General features: G+C 54.6%; 2 protein-coding genes across 2 annotated transcripts; both read left to right on the forward strand.

Moving 5' to 3' along the window:
• Window positions 1–3,751: 3,751 nt before the first annotated feature.
• Window positions 3,752–9,398, forward strand: CCN5 (cellular communication network factor 5). The gene is made up of 5 exons (XM_033074637.1): window positions 3,752–3,933; window positions 6,152–6,368; window positions 6,978–7,229; window positions 7,396–7,586; window positions 8,096–9,398. The coding sequence occupies exons 1-5, from the start codon at window positions 3,874–3,876 to the stop codon at window positions 8,117–8,119; spliced, it is 744 nt and encodes a 247-aa protein (XP_032930528.1). The 5' UTR covers window positions 3,752–3,873; the 3' UTR covers window positions 8,120–9,398.
• A 3,535-nt stretch (window positions 9,399–12,933) lies between these two features.
• Window positions 12,934–15,229, forward strand: LOC117004335 (P2Y purinoceptor 1-like). The gene has a single exon (XM_033075066.1). The coding sequence runs from the start codon at window positions 12,982–12,984 to the stop codon at window positions 14,035–14,037; it is 1,056 nt and encodes a 351-aa protein (XP_032930957.1). The 5' UTR covers window positions 12,934–12,981; the 3' UTR covers window positions 14,038–15,229.
• The last annotated feature ends 4,154 nt before the right edge of the window (window positions 15,230–19,383 follow it).

Raw genomic sequence — 19,383 nt, forward strand, 5'->3', positions numbered from 1 at the left:
TGGCTGGGAGCTTGGAGGGGTCAGCTGCTCCCAGATGTAGCCAAGGTTCCTGATGCAGTTGCCTGACCATCAGAAACTGGACGGCAGCCCTGAATTCTTTTCTCACAAGTCACTTGGCCAGGCACCAGATGGTAAATACTTTCAGTCCCTGCATGCCGGGCCTGGGGTGGAAGCAGTGACCTCAAGGTAAAAGATTGCCTGGCCCAGCCCTTGTCCCTTGGGATGCCCAGTCCTCTCAGCCTGGCTCTGCTGCCCAGTTAAGGTGTGAGAACCAGAGGGAATAAAAATGCCCAGACAGGGGTGGAAATAGCCATCACCACCTCTCTCAGCTCTTGCTGTTTGAAACTGGAGCCAGACTCATTCTGGGTAGGAAACAATTCTCCCATCCTGCCAAAAGCAGAGATATTTCAAAATTTCCCAAAGCCATGGTGTTTTCCAGAAGTGTCATGAAAAACATCCAGCAGCCCCCCCCAAAGTGTCCAACAGCCAAAGGAGACCTGAGGCATCTCCATTTCAGCTCAGGGCTCTTGGTTTTTTCCATGCTGGATGTATGTCCAGCTTTCCACCAGTGCTGTCCACCCTCCATGGGCAGCCCTGCTCCTCTGCAGTGGATTTGAGCCACCAGTGCCCAGGAGCAAAGGGAATGTTCTCCTCACTAAGCCATGGAGCTGGGCTCACCCTACACCCACATTTTCACACCAGGAGCCAGGACAGCCTCACTGCTCCCTGCCAGAGCTGGACATCCAGGCCCTGCTCTGACATCCCCCAGCCCCAGGGAGGCTGCTTAGCACACGATGTAGAGTAAAGAAGGGGATTCTCCTGCAAAGGAAAGGCATGAAGAGAGAATATGCTCAATATCCATCCCAGATGGATGCAATTTCAGCTGAGCAGGGTGTGCAAATGAGAGCTTTTCTGTGTTATTCACGATGGCACGTTAGAACAGCAAACACATGAAAAACTCAGCTCTCTGAAATGTAAATTCACTGGGGCAGTTCCTTCATTTCTATAGAAACAGCAAAGCTTGCCAGCGGCTAACTCAAAGGAGATGTATTCAGATCCCTGTATCAACTATATTCTTGCACAACTGACCACAAAAAAAAAAAAATTATAACCCCCCCAAAAAAACCTGACAATAATACCATGGAAACTGTGGAGCGAGACATATGGACTTAATTACCAGCTCTGAAATCACACGTATGGTACAGAGACTTATAGGGTATGTGCTCCAGAGGGGAAGGGCTACAAGTGAGTATTTATAAAATGAGCTGCTAATGTGCTGTTCTGCTGCAGCTTTGCACATCAAAACTGGGGCAGGGGCTGAATTCCTGTGCCAGGCTCTGCCTGCAGCCCCTCAGTGCCAGCACAGCAACCTGGACCCAGAGAGATGGGAGAAGGAAGCTAAAGCCCTGTCAGCCATGGAGACCCCTCTTTGGGAAGGCAGATCATGGGACACTTTGTGGGAGCCCCTCCAGCCAGCTCCACTGGGCACTCCAAACCCCAGCAAGGTACCAGTGAGGATTGCCAGTACCATGGGATGCTGGGTTTGGCCCCATCTCACTGCTTGATTGGGGGTGTTGCCTTGACTCAGGCCCTCTGTCACTGCTGAGCTCTGACAGCTTCCTGGTGATGTCAAACCATCGCAGTGGTGTCACCTCACTGTGCCTAAATCTCAGTGACATCAGGTGTGAGAGGAAGCAAGGTCCCCTCTTGTTGAGGGGAGAGCAGAGAAAGGAGCTGACCCTGCAGCCAGGACACATCAGGTGACAGGGTTAATGTCCAGTTGTGTCCCCTGGGCAGCCCTGAGCCTCAGCCTCCCCCAGGGGTGCCCTGCTGCCCCCTGAGACCTGACACACTGATCTGTCAGCTGCTCCAAGGGTCATTCATGGGAAATGAGAGGTTTTTATTTCTGCTACCAGCACTGGCTCCTGATTTCTAACTGGGAAATGAACTCATGGCCATTAATCAGGAGTCCCTAATAAACACCAGCCTGGGATAATTAATTGAACTGTCTCCCTGTGGCCAGGCTGGATCGGCACTTTGGTTCTCCCAAACCACTCCCAGGATGTCAGGCTGAGCTGTGGAACTTGAGAGCCTTAGGAATCAAACCCTCAAGCTTGTGAGCATCTGCTAGTGGGTCCTGAACCACCCTCCTGCCAGTGAGTTCAAAGCAATGTGCCATCCTCATGCCTCCTCTGCCACAGGCAGAGCTGCCAGAGCAGATCCCTGGATCTCCAGGCACGGCCTGGGTGATGCTCAAAGCTGAGGCTCCAACATGCACAGCTCCAGAGCTTGCATAAGTGACAGCAGCCTTTGGAAAGTGTCCTGGTACTCCCACAAGCTGCCATGACCTCGGTAACAGCCTGGCTGCAGCTGATGAAGCACAGCCAAAGCAGAGATTTGGGGTGGTAATGTGAGAGACCAGTCTGTGCTGCTCCCTGCTGTGCCCACCCTGCTCCATGCCCTGGCTTCCAGGCTCAGGCAAGCATGGAGCTGAGGTCAGGACTGCTGCTCAGGTGACTGAGAACCTGCTTCACAAAAGCAAAACAGAGGGGGAAAAGGCCTGGAGGGAGAGATGGGGCATCACTCTTAGTTGCATGGTTTTGATGTTCTGCTTATAGCAGCCAGCACCTCCTGTGTGTTTGCCAACACATAGCTGATATCCAGCAGTTCTCATCATGCCTGAATGATACAGGGAGTCTGTGCACAGCCACCAGGATCCATCCCTTGGGCCAGCACAGCAGCAGTAGTCCTGGCCCCAGAACACATCCTGCAGGCAAGGGGCAGGGGTGCAGAAGAGGAGCCAGGGAGAGCTGCAGGACATTCTACTTCCTTATGCTCAGGCCTCTCCTTTGAGCTCTGGGCTCACAAATTGTCCCCTCACATCTTGTGATAAGATCTGGGGAATGGGCATATGGAGAAGTGGCTCTGTCTAGTGTAGGTGTTGATGTGTTTAGGTTTGTCTTTCCTAAGAGCCAGCCTCACATCCTCACTCACAGGGTACAAGAGAAAAGCTTGCACAGGGCAGACTGAGAAAGCATTGGGAAGTAATGGCTGGGCATCAGCTTTTCTTCCCCAAACTTGGATTTCTAATTCTCACCATTTATCAAGATAATCATAAAACTTCAGGGGCTGAATTTGCATTTACAAGGCTTGAATTCAGCAGGGTCAGACTGCAGCTTTCTCTGCATTAGGTACTCAGGACAATGCAACACCACTGGACGTGCATCCAACCACCCCAGCAGCTCCCCAGGTGGCCACAGTCCCTCTCAGGATGGGCATGATGTGACAGCACCACCAACACCACAGCAAATCCACTTCCAGCTCCTTGGGGTGACTCACCCCCCTTGTACAGCCTGCCATGCACTGGGTGCAGCATTAAATACAGGGGTGGGTGCCCTGTTGTTGCTTGGTCAGGGTATTGTCCCATGGCAGCAGCAGGGACAGTCCTGCAAATCCCTTCAAATCCCAGGAGGAAGGTACCAGCTCTGCCTGGGCAGAGCTTGATCAGTAGGATAGGGTATGAAACTTCCCTCCCAGGCTAGCAGGGAGGGAATCACCCCTCCAGCCTGGTTCCCCAGGGACGGCACAGCATCCCTGCCCTTCACTCCTTGTCTTGGTGCACAACATATTCTCACCTTGAGAAGAGTGGAAATGGCAGCTGGAATGTGGGCTGGAAAAAAAAAAGGGAAAAAAAAGAAAATCTTGAGGCTTGTCCAAACCTACTCATGTTTATATTGGAGCCTGTGAGTGACATCAGAGCAGGGAGAGTATAAACACCAGCAGGACCTACTCTGGGCTTTAAAACCTGCGAACACGCCACTGCCTCCAAACTGCCTGGGGGGTGATGTGCTGAAGTGCACGGGGGAGAGCACCATGAGGCTCCAGCTGGAGAAGCAGCTCCTCTTCCTCTCCCTCCTCTGCATTCTCTCCAAGGTAAGGGAGATGGGGCACTGGGGCAGCTTTAGCCATGGAGCACCCGGTTCTGGCAGAGCGCGGTGCAGAGGGACTGGGTGTCACCACGAGCTATCGCCGGCCGGCAGCCAGGCTGTGCCGATGCTCGGGAGAGGTGTTTGGGATGCAGCAGCAGGGTCTGAGCGTTCCTGGGCCCGAGGCTCCGCTGTGCGGGTCCCTGGAGCACGCAGGAATGCCAGCAATGCGCTGCTCGCTCGCCGTCCCTGCAGCTCTCCGGGCTGGCTGCGCTCGGTCCCCCCGAGCCAGCGAGCGGCAGCTGGGCGGCAGCGGCTCCTCCAGGCTCCTCCAGGCTCCTCCAGGCTCCTCCAGGCTCCTCCATCCCCGCCCAGGCTCCCGAGGCAGGGGCCAAGCCACGAGCACCAGCCCTGGCATTACTCAGCCCTCCCCACTTCTCGGAACGCTCACGCCAAGCCAGTGCCTCCGATGGGATTTGGGTTGTTGCAGAGATTTTTTTTTTTTTTTTCTCTTGGACTCTGTGTAAAAATATTTGCCTGTGCAGAGAACAGGAATGCTGAAAAATTTAGGGCATCTCAGCTTCGAGTTCTAATTGCTGCTTGAATCCCCAGGCAGGGATGTCATGGCAATGCCTTGCCTATTTGACTCTTTTCCCAGAAAGTTCAGATCTGTCAGAAGCCACACTGTCATCTGAAGACAAGTAAATTACAAGGAGCAGGGGGAAATGGATTTATGGCTTGGCTAATCTTTCTAAAACATTGATTTGTAATAACAGCCTCCTGAAAGATGAAAAATGCCCTTGGCTGCCTCGTAAGCTGTAACAGTGCAATGATTCTTGCCCCAGGTACTCACGAGTGCCTGGAGAATCACCAAGGAACATCGTGCTGCCAGCCCAAACCTGGCCACCACAGCCAGTCCCCAGGTCCCTGCCACATTAATAATGTTGATCACTGACAGAGCTAGAACAAGACCCAGATTACCCAATCCATTCTGGATATATTTTAACTCCAATTACTGGCACTGACACTCCTACAGCCCCACGAAAAGCATCTGAACTGCTGCAAATGGGGAACAGACAGAGCACCAGCAGCTACCCTCTCTGTCTGACTCATCATGTCAGACCTGATGCCACTGGGAGAACCTGAAAGAAAAAGAAAAGTGGTATCTAAAACCTGCATGGTCTGGCTGAACCCATGGCTCTCCTGGCAGACTCAGCAACCACAGCAGTGCCTGGAGCAGGGCAGGGATGAGTGGTTTGGTTTGCACACGCTGGCCCTGCATCCAGCAGCATGAGCATGGTGCTGAGCAGCAGGGCTGCCAGGAGGCTCACATGCACTGTCAGGCCAGTACTGGCAAAGGATTCACTTCCAAACTGCAGAGCCAACTCTCTTGGCTTCAGCTCTGTCACATGTGACATGATGGGAGCTCTAGAGCTGCCTGAAAAAGCTGTTGGTGCCAGGGTGGTTGTGCAAGCAGGATGAGCCAAGGGTGTAAACATCCACCTGCCCAGGAGAACTCCTGTGGGCACCTCCCTAGCAGACAGTTGGCTAAGTGCAGTGCACAGCCCTGCCAACAGCTCCCAGACCTTGAAAACGTGCCTATCTCTGGGCTCCTCGCCCAGTGGGCCAGCCCAGGTAAGGATGCTGCAGCCAGGGACAAGCAGAGGATGCAGCTGGACCAGTGAGGAATGCAGTGAGGTCTGCCTGGCTTCAGATCCCCACTGCTGATGCAATGTCCTGTTTCTTGGCATGAATGACAGCTCTTAAGACTGCTAGGAGTGAGGTGTGTGCACTCACCACGTGAATTCAGTCCCTGCTGGGGGACAGCCTGCTGCCTCGGGGGCAGGCATGGGGGTGGGCTGCTTTCCCTCCCTCCCTTCCTCTCTCCTACTGGGCTGCTTGGGGCTGCTGACCTCATTAAATAACCACCACTGCTTGGGAGCTGGTAGCCCCATCCTCCTCCTGTGTCTTCAGAGCACATTAAAGTCCCCATCTTGCAGAGTGCTGAGCCTCTCAGCATCCTTGGTTCTCCTTGGTTTTCCATAGGTGCTCTTCAGAGGGGACAGTAGCTTTGCAGGATGCTCTGAGATAGTCCCATGAATTTGCAGAGCCTCCCTCCACCAAAAATCTGCCCCCATGACTGAGACAAGGTTACCTGGCTGTCTCAGTGACAAAGCAGCTGTTGGCCAAAAACCACCTGTATGGATTCAGCTTTGCCTCCGCAGGTCTGTGCCCAGCTGTGCCGGAGACCATGCTACTGCCCCTGGGTGCCACCCCGCTGCCCCCGCGGCTCCCCCCTGGTCCTGGACGGATGTGGCTGCTGCAAGATCTGTGCTCGGCGCCTGGGAGAGCCCTGCGACTTCCTGCACGTCTGTGACCAGAGCCAGGGGCTCGTCTGTGACTACAGCTCAGCATCTGCAGGGACAGGAGGCACCTGCAACTGTGAGCAGAAGGGTGCCCATTTCCCTGGGGATACCCAGGCACTACAGCCCAGCACACAGCCCAGCCCAGTCATGACCTCACATGGCTACAGGCATCCCTCAGCACCACCAGGGAAGTGGTTACGGCTAGGAAAGCAGCTTTCCTGAGGATGATACATGCAGCTTGGCTGTGGGGCTGTGACCCATCTCCTGCCACCTCTTGTGCTGCTTTCTGACTGAGAATTCAGGGTGGTTTCAGTGAGAATGGACAGGGGGGTCCCAGGGATGCTGCAGTTACCCAGCCAAGCCTGGGGCCTGGGAGTCCTGCAGAGAAATCTCAGAGAAACTTTTCCTAGCCTGGAAGGCCTGAAGGCAGGATCAGAACCAAAGGGAGGGCGGGCTCTCACAGCTTGTGAGCTGTTGCTTTGAAAAAAACGGAGAGATGAGGAGAGAGGGCAGGGGAGGGGAGGATGTTGAATGATGAAGATGCTACTGCACACCACTCAGTCACTTCTGTGGTCCCCCCACTTCAATCCCTTTGTTCAGCCCCACATTACCCCCAGCGCTGCCCCTGCCATCCCCATCTCTGTGCCACGCTGTCCCTGACGGGCTCCCCGGCTGTCACTTGCAGTTGAGGACGATGAGGAGGGCTGCGAGGTGAACGGCCGGGTCTATCGCGACGGGGAGGTTTTCCAGCCCAGCTGCAAAATCCAGTGCCACTGCTTGGACGGGGGCTTCACCTGCATCCCGCTGTGCCAGGAGGATGTCCGGCTGCCCACCCCGGACTGCCCCCACCCCCGGCGCGTGGAGATCCCCGGCAAGTGCTGCCCCGAGTGGATCTGTGAAGCTCCGGACCAGCACCTCCTGCGGGATGCCAGGGCAGGTAAGAGGCAGCTCCAGGGAGGGGATGCCCACGGAAATCTCTGGGGATGGCTCAGAAACATCAGCAGGAGACTTCTCTGCCACGCAGGGCTGTGCCTGCAGCAGCACAGGGAACCGCACAGCACCTGCTCCAACCTCCCTTTCCCCCCTCACGTCCTTTCTTGCAGCCCCCGGGGCAGTGTCCCCGCTGCTGCGACACCCCTGCCAGGAGTGGGGCACGGAGTGGAGCGCCTGCTCGGCCACCTGCGGGCTGGGCTTTGCCACCCGCGTGTCCAACCAGAACCGCTACTGCCGGCTGGAGACCCAGAGGCGGCTCTGCATGCTCCGAGCCTGCCCGGCGCTGCCCGCAGCGTTCCCGGTGAGTGAGGGCTGGGTGGAGCTGCTGGGCAGCACGGCTGGGTGACACAGGGAAGTGCCAGCCAGCACGAACCACGGGATCCCCACTGCCCTGTGGGCCCCCATCAGCCCTCCTCAGCCATGGGCTGTCTCAGGGACACAGGAACCATCTCCTGAAACTCGGCTTGGGGAACAGCCGATGGCAGTGCACACCAGAATTTTGGGGTCTCTGGATGTCTGAATCCAGGAGCACTGTGGATCTCACACGGGTGAGCTCGGCCTGCCCCTATGGCCAGAGATGGATTTGCAGCTCCTGCCGGGCTCCCTGGGCACACCTGGGAGGTGGCTCTGCCTCCCCTTTATCAGCCTGACACAACCACAGTGTTAATCTGCCTTTCTGGCATGCAGGTGGCACTTTCTGCCCACATCTTTCCCCCTGTACTGCCACTGCCATGTGCCCTGCTCCCCAGCTGTGAGGACACACTGCCACCCCTCTCCATCTCCCCACTGATCTCCATTCTGCCTTTCCAGGGGAGAAGAGGAGCTCATCTGTAGCTGTGCCCACCCCGGATTCACCATGGAGCCAACTCCTCATCCTGGCAAAGAGTCTGGCACAAACCCATGGCACTGTGGTTATGGTGAAGATGGAGGATGTTTCCATTGGGAAAACAGAGAAGACATTATCGACTTTGGCTGCAAAGGAGGCTGGAAACAGGAGAACAAGATCCCCATGTCACCCATCACCTGCCTCCTCTGCACACCCCTCTGCCCCAGGCAGGGTTAGTGGGCAGCATTCCGAGTTCCTTAGGCTGAATGAAATGGGAAATGGGGAAATCCTGCTCCAAGCATAAACCCAAGAAACCAGGAATTGGTCCTTTCCTGGATCAGTGGGGCTTCTGAAGGGGTGATGCTGCTTCTCTGCCACATCATGCAGCTCTGCTTTGCAGGGATTTCAAGAGAGACCATCTCCAGCACCTGAAAGCCAAAATCCCTGGAGGGAAGGCTCCTGCCCAGGTCCCCAGGGAGGGAGCAGGTGTTCAAGCCGCACCCCACAAGCCGCTGCCACACCAGGCTGAGCTGCTGGACCATGCAGGAGCTCAGCCAGCCCATGGTACCCACCCTGCAATCCAGCAGCCACCTTCCCGGGCATGGGCCGGCTCCTCCTGATGGCAGCTCTAATTCACCTTCCCCTCGTCCCTCCAGAACAAACACGAGCCTTCCCGCTCTGCCTGGCCTCCTCCTCTCCAAGGCGCTGGTGGTTTGGCAGGGCTTCGGCAAGCGAGGAGCTCAGACAGCGGAGCCTCCGCTCCGCAGCACCAGACATACCGCCTGCCATCCAAGCACATTCCCCGCGAGCCGGGGCCGGGGGAAAAGCGGGAAAAGCAGGAAAAAGGGAAAACAAATCGCAAAGATGAGTCGGTGCCGTCTCCCGACGGGCTGGAGCTGCTCCAGCCATGCAGGAGAGCTGCTCTGGCTGTACTTTCTCGCAGTAAAAAATCCTTCTGGGTGATGGAGAATGAAACCCAAATGCCCTCTAACGGCCTCGCACAGATGTGCAGAGGGAACGCGCGTTCCGCCGCTGCAAGGGCAGCTGGAAGGAGCAGCGGTTTGGGTGACGTGTCCAGGTGAGAGATGGACTTTTTAGATGCGTATTTCTGGAACTGAAAATAAAGATGTGCTCATCCAGGTGTGGAGCTTGTCTTTGCAGGGTGAGCCCAGTCCTGCTGCTTAGGGCCAGCTCGGTGGGTGCAGGAAAGTCCTGGCACAGGGTGGGGCAGCTTGGAGGCACCTCAATTCAGACTGCTTAGAGTAAAAGAAGGGATAAGAAAAAAAAAAAAAGTTGATCCAAGCACTGAACACGTTATTACAGTTTATTATATCCTGGTTTAAACCCTTCAATCTTACCCAGCCATAAGCTCTGCTGCTGGCACCAGCCCTGGCCATAGCAGTGCCCAGGTTTCCAGTGCTGGGATGGGCAGGAGAGCAAGGCAGGGCATGGCACTGGCTGCACTGCTGCTGCATCTGCAGCCACAGGCACAGCCTCTTCTCAGCCTCCCAAAAATAAACGCCCAAACTCCCCTGTAGCTCGTCCCTCCTACTGCCAGCCCCACCCTTCCTCCAGCTCCCCTGAGCTGGGATTTCCCCAGCACCATGCAAACACCATCACCAGCCCACTGTGCTCTGACCAGGGCAGATCTGGGGGTGAAGGGGCAAAAGGCTGAATGGCAGGGGGAGCTCTTCTCTCCAGCCAAGGAAAAGCCTCCCCAGCAGCAACAGAAAAGGCAGCAGGGCCAAGGCAACTCACCCACTCCCTCGGGCCTTGCAGGAACTGAAAATACTGAAAATAAAATGAAAGTCAAGGATGTGGTTCAGTCACCTCTTGGGGGTAAAAAAAAATAAAAAAAAAAAAAGAGAGAGGAAAAAAATCTCACTGCTCTCTCAGTAAAACATTGCCTACAAAGAGAATTATTTACTGCAATCATCTGGTGCTCAGCCTGAATACAAATCATTAATTCTGTTTGATATGGGCACATGGTGAATCTCCAGCAGGCAGCAAATCGCAGAACAAACAGCTTTGGTTGACTTTTCTAGTTCTCTGGGGGCCATGCCAAACAAGTGGTGACCTAAAGCTCATGTTGACTTCAAAACTACCACATTTCTCAACTGACATAGATAAAACATGTTGTGGGTACTGAAAATCCTGGTTTTAAGCCAGTTCTTGTTTCAAGCAAGAAAGCCACCAAGACTGGGTGAGTTGCCAGGGCTGTCACACACTCCCAGATCCTGCCTAGCCACCTCTGGGTGACGGTAAAAATCAGAAGGTCACTTTTTAGACAGCAACCTGCAATTCTCATCTCAAATAAATGACTCAACACACCTCTGCTATAATTATCTTTTTTTCCCCCTGCAGAATGTCTCCCTGATTCACTAAGCATCTAAATTATGAATTAATGATTCCAAATAAATCAGAGTTATTTTTCCCTATGAATACAGGAGAATCAACTCTTTCAATTTGATTGCCAGTCTCGCAATATTTCCCTCTAAAGCCCTGCTACCCTGGAAACGTGGTTATTTGAGGCTCTGACGCAGGGTCCTGGCTTTGCCTGCTCATGTGGGGCAACAGAGAAATATTCCCCGCCATCCACAGGTAATGTGTAAAGATAAAAATCCCCAAATCAAAAGATAATTCACTCCTCAAGGCACAAGGCCACATCTGCACACAGCCTGGGATCTGCCATCCACACTCCTGAGGCAGAGATGAGCAGCAGATCACAGCTCATTTCTGTGCCAGCACACGCAGCAGCTGAAGGAAAACTGTCCTACTGGATGAGTAAACAACATGCATCAGAATTTCTTTTCCAAGCCATTCTCATGAGTAATGATTTTTAAATGCATAGAGTTGGGTGAGAGAGGACTGGATGAGCCCTTTATTAAAGGAAAATATTTTCAGAAACTGAGCACAGGAATGCAGTGCTCGATTGAAAAAATATCAAGTAGATCAAATGGGTTTTTTATTTTTCCTGGAAATACATGATTCAGGTTATGTGTTTGCAGGAACTGTCTTGGCCCTGTGTTCTCATCCTGACATCAGCACTGCTGTCGCCTGCCAGAGCCAGGAGCCAGAGGGGAGTGTCCTCATGCAGGATGTTTGGGCAGAGCTGGCAGTGCCACCTGTATTGCAGGTGAAACCATGGGTCAAGCAAACACCTAAAACACACAGGAGGCAGGCACAAGAGAAAAGCTCCACACTTGTGTCTCCAAGGGGTTCAGGGAACAGGAGATGTGGAGGGCATGGGGCTCCAGCCATTCCTGGGCAGTGCCCTGCCCGGCTCCTCTCTTCCCATGGCAGGCACCAGCTCCAGGCTTTTGTTCCCGGGACAGGAAGAGCTTTGCCTTCACTGCTGAGAGCAGCTCATGACCTTTCCCATGATCACAGAAATCCTCTCAGCCCAGCCAGCTCTGCCTCAGTTTCCCCAAAGGCTGATGCTCTGGGACAAAGGGAATTGCTCCCCGTTTGTTCCTTTCCTCTCGCTGCCCTTCCAAACCCCCATAAAGTTGCTCTGCAAGTGCCACCCAAGCCCAGGCTGCAGGAGCAGCTGAAGTGCACAGAGGGGAAGGGGGCAGGAGCAGGGCAGGATGGAGAATCACCTCCCTGAGGGATGTACTCCCATGGACTCCTGCTGCTGTCACTCCAGGAGCACAGACCACCAGCAGCTCTGCAAACCGCAGAAGAGCATATCTTCACCACCTGGAAACCTTCTACACTTCATCTTTTCGGCGGCATAGTGCTGAGATTTTACAACACAGGCAGGAAATAACACACCATGTTTTCCACCGCTTATCTGTTCAAAAAAAGCACTTTCCGAAGTCAACAAACACACTGGTACTCTCAACACCCAGCTAAACACCCAGCTAACCATGTGCGTCTTGGGCTTCCCACCGTGTCCCCGAGCCGCGGCGATGTCCGGCTGCTCCCCGGGAGGGATGGATGAGCAGCCGGGATGGATGGGCAGGACTCGCCCTTCCTCCTCCTCCCCACTGGCTGCTGAGACACCAGCCTCCTCCCACTCCCTGCCCGCATTCAATTCTCGGAAAGCAGGCGGCCGCCGTCCTTTCACAGCCTAGCCTTTCACCTGAACTCGTTTTCCTAAGATGGTTTTCCTGTGGCTTATCAGGGCAAAGTTCCTTGCGGATTGTTGTCCTGTCGGCTCCCGTGCCTGCAGATCCCAGTGATTGCTGGCCCGTTTGTGCTGCAGCAGCTGCTCAGCACTGCAGTCGGGCTCGCTGGTTCCAGCTCCTGCCCCAGTTTCTCAGAGCCTGGCTGTCCCCTGTCTCGCTGTCCCTGTGACAGGGAAGGGAGGGCTGTGCCCATCTCGCGTCCTCCCTGCAAGGAGGGACGGGGAAAGGCTTTTTGTGCTTGGGGAGGGAGACAGAAGGAGGCAGCAGGAGCAGCTCTCGGGCAGGGCTCGCTGTCTGTGCCGGGACAGACAGCCTGGTACAGCTCTGGGGACAGCGGCGTGAGCCCAGGGCAGCGTGAGCAGTCTGCAATCTCCTCCTTACCTCTGCTCCCGGCAATTCTGAGCGGCTCATGGGGTGTGGAAAACTGGGAAGTTTCTCCTGAGCGCGAGTGGCACAGAACAGAAAGAGGCTGCGAGCTGTGGCTCCCCTGCTCGGACATGGCTCTGCTCCTGCCCCCTACGGGCACTCCCAGCACCCAAAATGGCCAAGGGGCTGCGAGTGCCCGGCTCCGAGCGCCTCACGGGGCCGGGGGAGGCGCCGAGGGAGCGGCGGAAGCTCGGCCGGGGCTGCTGTCGGCACATCCTCCCCGTGCCCCGGGGAAAGTCCTGCAGCCTCGGCTGCCAGCGGGAGAGCTGAGGGAGCCGCGGCCCGTGCCGGAGCACACGGCGTGTGCCCCCATGGCTGCCAGCCCCACGGCCGCCGAGGCTGTCCCCGCCTGGCCCGGCAATGGCACTCGGGTTCTTTGCCCCGTGGATTCCGCCTTCGCCGTGCGCTTCCTGCCCGCCGTGTACCTGACCGTGATCCCCCTGGGGCTGCTGGGCAACGGGCTGGGGCTGTGGCACCTCTGCACAGGGCCCCGCCAGCCCCTCAGCCTGCTGGTGGCCAACCTGGGGCTGGCCGACCTGCTCTATGTCAGCACGCTGCCCTTCCTCGTCAGCTACTACCGCCAAGGCAGAGTGTGGATCTTCGGGCAGCCCTGGTGCCGCCTCACCCGCGGCCTCTTCCACCTCAACCTCTACGCCAGCATCGGCTTCCTCACCTGCATCAGCATCCACCGCTACCGGGGCATCGTGCACCCGCTGAGGGCGCGGGGCAGGTGCCAGGGCGCGGCCTCCTCGCTGTGGCTCAGCGTCACGGTCTGGGTGTGGGTCATCGCACAGATCGCTCCCGATCTTGCCTTCAGCAAGACAAATGCCGAGGGGACGCAGTGCCATGACACAACAGGACACGAGCACCTGGGCTCTTACTTTCCCTACACCTTTGGTGTCACCGTGACCGGGTTTGTCATCCCGTTCCTCATCATCATCGGGTGCTACTGCCACGTGGTGTTTGTGCTCTGCAGGAACGACAGCGTGGAGCCCAGCCTCAGGAGGAGAAGCATCGCGCTGGTGGTTCTCGTCATGGTTCTTTTTTCCATCTGCTTCCTCCCCTACCACATCTTCAGAAATCTCAACTTGTTTTTTCGCTGGAAACCACAAGAGTCCTGCACACAGGCTTCAAAGGATATCTACATTTCCTACCAGGTGACTCGGGGCCTGGCCAGCCTCAACAGTGCCCTCAACCCCCTGCTCTATGTGGTCACCAGCAAAGACTGGAGGTCACGAGTGAGGACCATCCGCCAGAGTGCCAGGCAGTGTCTGAGGTCATCCTTCGGGAACAAAACCTCTTTCCAGGCAGCTGAGAAGAGCAGGGACATCACTCTTTGTGAGGGGGAGGCTTCTAATGAGCTCTGACACCTGACACCCGCGCTTCTGCAGCATCAGCTTGTGCTTGGCCCCTGCCTGGGGCAGCCCCTCACCTCGACACCTGCTTTGCAGAGATGGTGACAGCAGCGTCACGGGCTCCGTGCACACAGGGGATGGACAGGACTGTCAGCATCAGAGAGAAAACTGGGACCACATTTCAACAGCAAAACTACTCAACCCAACCATTTTGCCTACAGCACGCCTGGAGATGGAAAGAGATGATCGTGTTTGCTCCAGTCCAGAGTATTCCCTCCAGCCTCTCATGCAGCAGTCTGAGCTGGTTAACATCCCCTCTGTGACTGAGGGATGGATGGCAGGGAATGACACCTTGTCCCTCCACTGCCTCCTCTCTGCTCTGCTCTACATGGGTTTGAGACAGGATTCCCTCTTTCACCTAAGGAGAGGTCCTGTGTGGCAGAACAGCTGAGAGGGCGAGTTTTTGCAGTGGGGGAAGAGCTTTGGAAATGGCAATATTCATTAAAAAATCGGGTTTTAAGTGCGTTACTAAGCTGTTCCAGTTCCTGGGTGACTGAGCTGTTTCAGGATCTGTGGGATCCTCTACTGCCCACCTCCTTTGCAGAAGAAAAAGACATTTTTGGCATTACTCCCTCTCTTTTGCAAGAGCACGTAGCAGAGCTAGCAAATGGGCATTTTAAAGTTTTTGAAGGCTATTGGTTGGGGTTTTATTTTGGAAGGTGAATGATTGCAGTAGCCTGAACTCCTGCTTTCAGTGGGTAAATGCCAGGAGAGTTTGCAAATCTTCAGGTGAGTGCTTGCATCTTGCATTCAGCCTTGCAAAGGCATTAGATGTGACTTGTAAAAATTAGATGTGCAAGTAAAAAGAGAAGCAGCGCTGGTGTGAAAGCTTGTGAAGGCAGAGTGTGAAACAAGGGCAGCTATCTGTCATCACCAGGGGCTGCAGATCTCTTTGGGGTGAGCAGAGGCTCCCAAGCAACATTTTAGTTTTTGATCTTGGTGCTACCCACTACAAACATTTCAATTCAATAATGTGATTTGCAGCAACAGCAGCTTTTGGAGCCTAGCTGAAGGAAGTGGACTGAGAGTTAAAATCAGCCATTTCTGGGAAAGCACTGGCCCACAGACGGATGTTGTGCTCTTTTCCTGACATTTATCTCTGTCAGCTGCTCCTCACACAGACCCACCTTAGCTGGGCAGTGGAGGGAGCACAGCTGGCTTTCTGTGCAGTTAATATGTCTATAAATGTCTGCAAATAAACACCTCATGCTTTCAGTTGTGAGTTGTCTGGCTTCTTTTAAAGCTTTATGGGAAGCTGGGAGCCAGCTGGCCTGCGGGTTGGAGCAGGGCCCTGTCTGCTCAGAGAGTGGGGATGGTTGATGGTCTCCCCAGTGCTCTGCAGACTGGGAGACTGCAGGCAGTGGGTGGAGAGGGATCTGTGACAGGCACACACTGAGGAGTCAGCTCAGCACCAGTCAGGGGTCCAGCAGAGCCTGAAACATCCAGCTCCCACCTCATCCAGAGGAAAACCAAAGATAAGGCATAAATTCACCAATGAGATCTTCTCTCTCTGTAGTAGGAAGATTGAGACATTAGGATCAGACCTGCTCCTTGCACACCTGGGATTCTGCAGAGCTCTGAACTCTTCTCCTTTCCTCAAAAAACACCCACCCCTCTGAAAGCTGTCCAGCTCTTCCATCTTCACACATGGATCCTGTCTAAGATGCTACAGCTCCCCACGGAGCCAGCCTGGGCTCCCACAGCCCATGGGAGCAGTGACACCCTGTCCCTGCCCCACTTTGGGCAGGATTGATTCAAGTGAAGCATCACTGCATGCTGGGGAGGGAGCACTGTGTGGGAAGTGCCAGCAAACTCTGCTCTCACCCCCGCATCCTTGTGCCCAGAGGTGTCTTCTTGTCTTCTCCAGTGCCCCCTCCCTTCACTTTCAATAATAATTTAAAGATATGTGTCCTAAGAAGCATCTCTGAGCCCCAGGGACAGTTCCAGTTATATATCTGCACATTTTTCTGTGTTCTGTATCTGTCAAAGCAGCAAAAGCCAGTTAAGATCTGTGTGTTGAGCTGATGGCTGAGATATTTGGGGTGGGACTTTTAATTCTTTTTTAATCTGTAACTTCACAGTCCCCTTCATTCTCAGACAGTGCTGCTTCCCATGTGAACTGGAAGGAATGAGCTCTTTCCCTTTATTAGGTGTGTGTGTAATTAGGGCTCAACCCCTGGCAGCTCAGAGAGCTGAGCATCTTCACAGCTGGTGATGAGGCAATAAAACTGCCCTCCTCCTCCATCCCTCCTTCCTGCCCTCACTGCCAGGGAGGTTCCTTCCCTCCCAAGGAGCAGCTGCTGCTCTCTGTGGGACATGGAGGTGTGTGGGCACTGCAGGGATCCTGCTGAAAACATGTAGGCACTGCTCCCCCCTCAACACCTCCCAGGGCTCTCTCTGGCACCAGAGGGTGGGATCATCCCTGGAGCAGCACCCAGTCTGTCCCAGGTCCCATTGTGGCATGGGAAGAATTTTTAGGAGAGGGTAAATGGGCAGGGAAAGTGGGAAACTGTCATAATCCTCCTTCCCCTTCTCCCAACACTCTGCCAGACACTGGCAGGGCCACACACAAGAATTTGCTGCTGGCAGGAAGGGGCCAGTGCCACTGGAGAAGCTGTGCCAGGTTACCTCCTGAATCATCACCCCTTCTGGGCTCCTGCCTTGTGATGAGCTGAACATTCCTCTTTCCCTCCCTTGGCTGTCTGTTGCCAGACCTTGAAGATGTCTAAAAGCAGGTGAGAGGAATCCCACCTGCACTCTGTGCTTTTCCCACAGCCTCTCTGGTTCAGCACCATGGAGCAATGCTCTTGTCTGCAAAATCAAGCTGAAAGCAGATTTTAAACTCCTTTACCAAGATTAGACCCAAGCAATAAATCAAACATGGTGGGAATTCTCCTCCTGACACTAATGGGATCAGGATCAAGCCTGGAAATTTGGCAGCATTTCTTGCTTCATTAAATAAACCACTCTTGGTTGAGGATATGTTGCAAACACAGTCAAGGTTTGTTATGTTACAGAGAACTTTTGAGCTGACAGCCCAGGGAAGCCAGTCAGGCAGAAATTACAGGCACACATACAGATGCACAGATGTACAACCACATTCTTCCTCCAAAATGCAGAACTCGATTGTTTTGGTTTTGATTTTTTTTTTTAATTTTGGCATGCAAAACACTCTACAAGAAGAAAATATTGCTATCAGCAACATCTAAATGCACAGAACTCAACTCTGATTAATTCTTGATTTCATTTTGCACACATTAGATAAAATCTGGCTCTGACTCAGTTCAGGGGTGTGGGTGTGGCCAGGTTTTGCAATCAGGGAGCCCTGATTGCTAAACGAGTGTGGCTTGGCTGTGTTGGAAAGTGGGCTCATGTCTTTGTGTCAGAGACTTCCACAGCCCAGGAGAGCAGGAGCTGCTGCACACAGGGCTGGGGGTGCTGGGGACATCACTGTGGGACTGAGGTGGTGCCCAGGTCCCTGTTGGACAAACGTGGCTGTGACAGGAGAGCCCCAGGCCCAGGCGAGGTGTGAACACCGTGTGTGAAGCTGGAGGAGAAGCAGCCAGAGCAGGAGACACCCATAGGATGTGGCTCCCCATTACTCCAGGCACGCAGCAGCAGGACTTTGTGGAGCATCTTTGCAGCGTGGTGGGAGGCTGCAGTGTGCACACATAAAGGGATGAGTCACTCAGGTCACTAATGAAAGGTCACAGCCTCCTCAGATTCCGTGAGAGGTTTTTATTTCCCCAGCAAAACAATTTTATTGCTAAAGTACCTTTGGCTGCAGTGACAACAAACCTGACAGGTTATCTTATTTACCAAGGATATCGATCAGACTGGGAAGGAATAGTAGGTGCAATTATCCAGGTTAACTGGGAAAAATGGTAAATATACCTGCCACTGGGGTGCTGTTGGTGAATATTTTAATAAAAGAGAAAAAGCTGAGTCCTTGTCTATACTACGTGGAGTGCTTTGGCATCCAAGGGACCAACAGCTTGTGCAGAAGAGAGCAAATCACAGAAATAGAACAACACTTAGCGTGCCTGTGTGAAGCCATCAGTCCAATGGTGCTCCTGCAGTGTGTGCAGTTATAAATAGGTGATGCCGTGCTGCGCGGGACCTCGGGAGCGTGAGAGCGGCGAGCTGCGGCGAACCCCGGCAGCTCCATCCCCTGCCACTCCATCCCCGGCAGCTCCATCCCCGGCAGCTCCATCCCCTGCCACTCCATCCCCTCTGCTCCATCCCCGGCAGCTCCATCCCCTGCCACTCCATCCCCGGCCTTTCCATCCCCGGCAGCTCCATCCCCTGCCACTCCATCCCCGGCTGTTCCATCCCCGGCAGCTCCATCCCCTCCTCTCCATCCCGGCCGCTCCGGCCCCGGCACACATCGGTGTGTGCGCTCCAGAGCCCTGCGGCTGCACCCTGCGGGCACGGATCTGTCCTGGAGGACTCGCCGAGTTGTGCCATTTTTCACCCCATCCCTTTAAATATCCCCCGCAGCAAGCGCTCCTTGTCCCGGATCGCTGCTCAAGGCAGGCGCCGGAGCAGGAGCGGGGCACTGAGAAACCCCTGGGAGATGCTCAATGCGCCACGACCTGTGCTGCCTCCTCAGCATCCTGGGAGGAAGCTATCATTTGAATTTTGCCCAACATCTCCACTCTGTCATGAGCAAGAGACACTCAGATCCAGTCTGGCTCCCTGAAGAGCCCTTCGTGCCAAAGCACAGCTCAGCCAGCATGAAAATTCTTCTGCTTGTTTGGGCTTATGGGCAAAAAGTTTACCCTAAGGAGCATCAGAGAGCTCCCAGGCTTCCCAAAGGCACCACAGCTCCTCCTTGGAAAGCTGCTTCCATGCTGTGCTCAGGACACCCAAGGACAGGAGACAGATTAACTCTGTCCTGGCTGCCTTTGCTCACGTGTGGAGGTGCAGAGGTGCCCTTCTGTGCTCAGCAGAGGTGGGGAGAAGCACACACCACAGCTCCCAGTCTGCTCTTACCAGCACAGCCCATCCTGCAGAACCTCCGTGTCTCCAGTCCAGGCTGTGGTGAGACAGTCCCATGGCAATGGGAAGCTGCTGGCACAGAGGAGAGCTCAGGGGTAGGTCCACTGGTGGGGATGCCAAGAGCCAGGCATTCTCACTGAATGAAGTGTCGCTTGGTTTGGAGGCAAAAATCCCCTTTTGAAAGTGTGTAGTGCTGGCCACACAGTGCCATGTTGAGAATCCAGAGGAGATCGGGATGCAGTTCCTTTGGGATGCAGTTCCTTTGGGATGCAGTTTCTTTGGGATGCAGTTCCTTTA

Source organism: Catharus ustulatus, chromosome 17 (genome assembly GCF_009819885.2).
Source record: "Catharus ustulatus isolate bCatUst1 chromosome 17, bCatUst1.pri.v2, whole genome shotgun sequence".
Taxonomy (NCBI): domain Eukaryota; kingdom Metazoa; phylum Chordata; class Aves; order Passeriformes; family Turdidae; genus Catharus; species Catharus ustulatus.

Bases quoted from the DNA above. Each gene is read 5' to 3' on its own strand.
- CCN5 (XM_033074637.1), top strand. From the start codon at position 3,874: ATGAGGCTCCAGCTGGAGAAGCAGCTCCTCTTCCTCTCCCTCCTCTGC. The intron at 6,369-6,977 runs GTGAGCAGAAGG...TGTCACTTGCAG, and splicing joins GACAGGAGGCACCTGCAACT to TTGAGGACGATGAGGAGGGC. The intron at 7,230-7,395 runs GTAAGAGGCAGC...CCTTTCTTGCAG, and splicing joins CCTGCGGGATGCCAGGGCAG to CCCCCGGGGCAGTGTCCCCG.
- LOC117004335 (XM_033075066.1), top strand. From the start codon at position 12,982: ATGGCTGCCAGCCCCACGGCCGCCGAGGCTGTCCCCGCCTGGCCCGGC.